The 5923-nt window shown below is 43.7% G+C and overlaps 1 protein-coding gene across 1 annotated transcript; it reads left to right on the top strand.

Moving 5' to 3' along the window:
- Positions 1–494: 494 nt before the first annotated feature.
- On the top strand, positions 495–5006 carry LOC147610732 (protein LEAD-SENSITIVE 1-like). The gene is made up of 2 exons (XM_086785200.1): positions 495–712; positions 4189–5006. The coding sequence occupies exons 1-2, from the start codon at positions 619–621 to the stop codon at positions 4821–4823; spliced, it is 729 nt and encodes a 242-aa protein (XP_086641326.1). The 5' UTR covers positions 495–618; the 3' UTR covers positions 4824–5006.
- The last annotated feature ends 917 nt before the right edge of the window (positions 5007–5923 follow it).

Consider the following 5923-nt stretch of genomic DNA (forward strand, 5'->3'; position numbering starts at 1 on the left):
AGCATGGTAGGGGCTTGCATAGACATTATACCCCGTGGGACTCTCAGGAAGGACGCGTGGGTCTCGAGGTAGGGAGGAGTAGGAGGGATGGGTGAGAAGTAAGCGCCATGTGGCTAGCTAGCATGATTAAGGTTATAGTCGGCCTTGCATAGACATTCTACCCCATGAGACTCTCAGGAAGGACGAGTGGGTCTCGAGGTAGGGAGGAGTAGGAGGGATGGGTGAGAAGTAAGCGCCATGTGGCTAGCTAGCATGATTAAGGTTATAGTTGTGTATACGTTAGTGGCATTTAATTAATACACCATTAATAAAAAGTTCTGAATATACACCATTAATATATTTAATTGAGACGCAGGAACACACAAGTGAATGCCTAGATGGCATTTCCTCACTAAAAAAGAAAATAAAAAATATCAGTCGCAATACCAAAAAAAGAAGAAGTGACCGGCTTAAAATCCATTATATATATATATATATATATATTTAAACGTTCGTACGTTCTGTGCCTGAGGTTGATCGCGTAACTTAAGGGCGAAGTAAGGCGTGCATCCCGTGTGCTCGCCGACGCTTGCATATCTTGGCTTGGCAGAGAAACAGAGTGGGTGGTGATGCGCGGCGATGGGGCTTTTCTCTAACAAAGTGGGCCGCGGGGAACTGCAAGCTGGCGATCACATCTACTCCTGGAGGGCATTCTACAGCTACGCCCATCACGGTATTCTGAAAGAGTTCCCATCGCGCCCCCCCCCCCCCCCCCCCCCGCCCCCCCTCTTTTTTTTTTTGGGTTCTTTGGTAGATCTGTTGATGCAGCTTGCCCTCGCCTCTTTTCTGCTTTCTGTTCAAGAGAACATGTCCACATACATTCCTCATGCCATCTTTATAGGAAAAAATGTATCAAGTTGGATGGGCATTCATACCATGTTTTCCCTTCCGAATGGCATAAATCATGCAACAATTATCCGTGCATGTTGGCCGTACACTTCATGCGCAAAAAAGTATCAAGATGGTTGGGCCCAACATTGACCGTCCATACCAACTTTCTCTGCCAGATTTCTCGCTCAAACTCTGATTGTTGCTGGTATATTTATGGGCAAAAACGTATTAAGATGGATGGGCAACATTTATCATCCTATGCTATACAACAGAAGTATTGCATGGCCTACCACAATTACGCTTGCATGGTATTTCGAAACAGTTTCTTGCCGGATCTACATACCTTTTGTAGATCTGTTGATAAAGTTTGCTCTCTATCTTTCTGTTTAAGGAAACATGTCCAGTAACTGAAGACCACATACATACCTTGTATCAGGATAGTTTATGTAGTAATGGTGGGTGCAAGTTGTTCGTAAAGTTTTTTTTTTTTTCCCCAACTGGCCCTTGGCCCAAGATCCTCCCATGGTTACTAATTTTCACCGCCCGTAGGTGCTTATTTATCCACCCGTAGGTGATGCCACTGTCGAGGGGGGGTTTTGAACCCAAGACCTCTTGGTCCTAGGAAAACACCGTCACCACTTGAGCTATCACCTCATTGGCGGTTGGTCATAAAGTTTGTGTGCAAAAAAGTATCAAGATGGATACATGCCCACTTTTTCTCCCAGATTTCTCAAACTCTGATGCCTCCTCTAGGAGCCGGATAGTGGCCTTATGCACTCAAACTGTGATGGTCTTATGTGCATGTTGGCAGTATGTCTTTATGGGAAAAAAAGGTAGTAAGATGGATGGGCAACCTTGACCATTCATGCCGTGCTTTCCCTCCCACATTGCAGACAACTTTGATGGCCGCTTTGAGAGTGGTATTGTACTTGAAGAGTGGTCTTATGCATTCAAACTACGTGGTTATTTTATTTGCTGATGGAAACAATATGTCTAAGGGGCTACTGCACTACCTTTTAACTTTGGTATTCCATGGAGTTGGGCAGCATGACGGATCATGTGAGACCAAGAGATACAGGTCAGAGCAAGAGCAAAGGCTGAAGCTAACTAGGCACTTTAAATGTAGAATTAAGCAAACCTTAATTTAAAAATATGTTTAACTGCAGCTGAAAAACATCTTTGATGTATTGGATTACAAGGATGAGGTTGCACATAAGGGGAAAGGTATGAGCTCTTCACGCTAGGAACCAAAGCTGGATTGTTCCCAGTCGGAGTTGCTATAGGAAACATTTGGAAACAAGGTCCTCTGGTTAAATAAACTATGCTGTGTCTATTGAGCACTTGCATGAAGATGACACACCAGCCAATGGAACATGTGCAAAGTGGGGTAGATTCTGAATCTTCTGATAGGTGATTTGCTGTGTCCATGAGCAGGTGGTATTGTAAGAATAGGGTTATCGATGTGGTGTTCTCCAGGATTAGAATTTCTTTAAGTCTCCTTTGGAATGGATGCTTCCTCGTGGTGGCTCATGGTGCTCAAAAATCCCAGCATTCACGAATCTTGTTTGTGGGCAGCTCTTATGGAGCTCCAAAAAACCATCCACTAATGTGCAAGTTTGTTAAGCTTTTAGCTTAGTTAAACATAATTAAAAATCTTAAAACTTAAATAATCATGAGGCAAAGAGCAGAAAGCTGAGGTGTTCAGCATCATCGTAGAGGGCTGGTGATGCAAAGAAGAGGAGGGGATTTTTTTTCAGTTAATGAGGGATTAATGAGAGGTTAAGAGAGTTAGTCACAATTGTGACATAGTTGGTGGCTTTATACGGGGTTTTCTTGGAGCTCAAACCAACCATTCACCACTAGGAAAAAAATGGTTGCTCCTCTCTTGAACAAAGCCAAAGCTTTGATACCAATGTTACATGCGGAATGTTGGGGAAGCATTAATGATGATTAAGGTGCATTTTGATGCAAATGAGTAGGAGAGAGAGAGAGAGAGAGAGAGAGAGAGAGAGAGAGAGGGAGAGAGAGAAGAAGTAGACTACCCACTTAAGGGTATTTTATTTGTATTACGAGATTTGAGTACAATGGGTAATCTGAGTGAACAAACCTCTTCTGGACTTGTGCATTAGTTGATTTCTGGGCTGGCTGGCTGGTAGCAGATTTGGTCACCTCGATCAGACCTGTGTTAGGGCGGGCTGCTGTTGACCTTTGGAAACTTAAAACTCTTTTCGCTCGTGAGGAAGGACACCGGTGACATGCATGAAAAGAGCAGTCCAACGAAACCAAGGGCACACGGTGCCAAACCAGGAAAAAATAGGGCAGCAAGCAGAGTCAAGAGCTCGGAAGCCTACCATCAATAGCTTGGAGGTAAATGATCTCTGCTGTGGGAGGCTGCTACACTGCTCCCAATGTTTGTCTGTGCATGTATATGAGTTAGGGAGTAATGAGGGCCGAACACTTTTTTTCATAGACCCCATGGTGCTGGTCAAGCAGCCCTACAGGTCCAGGACTGGGGAAAATAGGAATAAAAATAGGTAAATTTTCTTTTATGCCATGTTTTCTTCCCTGTTCCGCCCCTGCCCAATGCTGTCTAGCCTGGTTGGGTTGTACCTGCTATACCTGCCTCGCCTAGAACTTACGTTGTCAACTTGCAAGATGTCTTGTTTGGTCCTAGACTTGTTCACATGATGTCCGGCGCCTGACTCTTGGCCCAACAAGCTGTCCAGACACTTTTTTCAATTGATAAATCCTAGTGGGTTGTATTTATGTGCAGGACAATGCACCAACTGTCGTAATGGCTGTTGGCGACTTGCTCCTGGATTAGGGCTCACGACATGCTCGCTGCTCATCCAAAAAGGTCCCTAACGGTGGTGGCAGCCTAGTGCAGTGGGTCCAAGTGACAATACATTAACTCATTAGTAATGCCACATGCATGTGAGATTTGATGCATACTATAAGATGTCACAAAGAATTCCTTGAGATGCTGCAGCTTACGACTTTGAAGTCAACAGACCAAGGGGCAGCACAAGCTTATGAAGCATGTATGGCTGTTTTGACTGTCTTTGAGAGCCTTGGCCAATATGGACAATTTAGGCCAGATTTGACCAGTGTTGTGACTAATCTGCTCAGAGTTGACCAATGTTGCGTTGACCTGCCTTTCTGGGTTTGACCAAGTAAGAGCTAATAAAAATGTATTGACTGACTGCCAAGGACTTACTTTTGACGGATTGCTTTCAAGGCTTAGGTGCTTAAAACTACTAATCTCTTTAGAGCTGATAAAAATGTTCATGGTCTCATCTATCATCTCTGTTTTACCAGGAATCTATATTGGTGATGGGAAAGTCATACATTTCACACGAGGGCAAGGTCAGGAGATGGGGACTGGCTCATTCTTAGACAATTTCCTTGGAAGTTGGGTCCCGCCTCAGTCATCTCGCTTTTGTGAGGAATGCAGCCAGCACATACAAAACAGTAATGGAGTGGTGGCTTCCTGCTTGGATTGCTTTCTCAAAGGAAGTCCTCTTTATAGGTTTGAATACGGGGTGGACACAGCCACTTTCATTGCAAAGGCCCGAGGTGGAACTTGCACACTTGCAGAGTCAGATCCAGTGGAAGAAGTCCTTCATCGTGCACTGTACCTCCTAGAGAATGGGTTTGGAGGGTACCATATATTTCGTAACAATTGTGAGGATTTTGCCATGTATTGCAAAACAGGGCTTCTTTTGGTGGATGAAAACTCACCAGGAAGAAGTGGGCAAGCAGTCACCATGATGCTGGGTGCTCCTTTGGCAGCTGTTCTTCTTTATCCTACAAGCCTGCTAGTGGGTGCCGGAGCATATTGCCTTAACAGATATGCAGTTGATCTTGGCATCCGACAAGATGTGATAAAAGTTCCTGTAGAAGACTTAGCTGCAAATTTGGGCTGGTCTCCATCATTAGCAGCTAAAGAGTAGCTCTGTGTCTGTCAAGACAATCAACATGAAGACAAGGCTTTGTGCACACTGTAGAGTATTGATGCTGTGTGATTTATCATGAAATACCCATATCCATTTCGATGCTTGTATGAAATAGACATGCTTGTAGCAATGCTGCATTTATTAGATTTCAGCAATACTTATTAGAGGTTTGCCTTGCAATGGAATGAGTAATACCTTTTTTTTTTTGGCGAATTGAAAGCGCTAACTACTGTTACTAATGGGGAGCAGGCAGGTGGGCAGTAGGTGTACGTGCAAGCACATCAAAGATTTCTTTCATTGGTGGTGTGTTAAGGCATTTCAATTTTCCTAATCCACTACTTATGCCAGTAGTGGGGAGCAGATAGATAGGGTGTGGGTGGACGTAGCAGATAGATGGGGTGTGGGTGGACGTCTTGGTGGTGCAGTGAAGATTCCTTTAGTTGGCGGTGTGTGAAGGCTTTTGAGTTCTCTTTACCCATCCAATGGCTTTGATTGCATCCTAGGCTGTTAAAACTTTTTGTTAATGACAAGTGTGACAGCCTAATCTTCTCTAGGTGACTACTGCACTCTGACATGGCTTGATGGTGCTCATTTTTTTTAACACCTTAGTTGGTGCGTCTTAGTTGGTGCTCCTTTACAGTCAAATAAACGATTGGAGACAAGGTTACATGCAAGTGAAGTGATCACAAACAAGGTTATATGCAGCTCCAAACATCTCTTTCAGTCTATGGATAGCTTAAGAATACTTGCAGGTTTCAACTCTTAATCTGAGGTCCTTGCCTTTGATTTGCTTAAAACTTAGGTTAAGCTATGTGAAGTTCTCGACTCACATCTCATGTTGCTCTTGCAAAAAGCTTTGCATGCTAATATGGTGCAAATTGAAGATGAACTACAGAGTGCTAGATTGAAATCCATACTGGACATTAGTGGACTCAACTTCGTGCTTTGTTCTCTAAGTAAGACTGTACTCTAGAAACGTGGACTGGAAGCAAGTTTACTAGAGTCTTTATTCATCGATCGTCTTCTTGTGTATTCAATCTCTATTCAGAGTTGACAGAGCAACAGACCATAACGAGTAAATTATATTCCCACAGTGA

Source organism: Cibotium barometz, chromosome 48 (assembly GCF_041138505.1).
Source record: "Cibotium barometz isolate CiBa-2024 chromosome 48, ASM4113850v1, whole genome shotgun sequence".
In the NCBI taxonomy this organism is placed as follows: domain Eukaryota; kingdom Viridiplantae; phylum Streptophyta; class Polypodiopsida; order Cyatheales; family Cibotiaceae; genus Cibotium; species Cibotium barometz.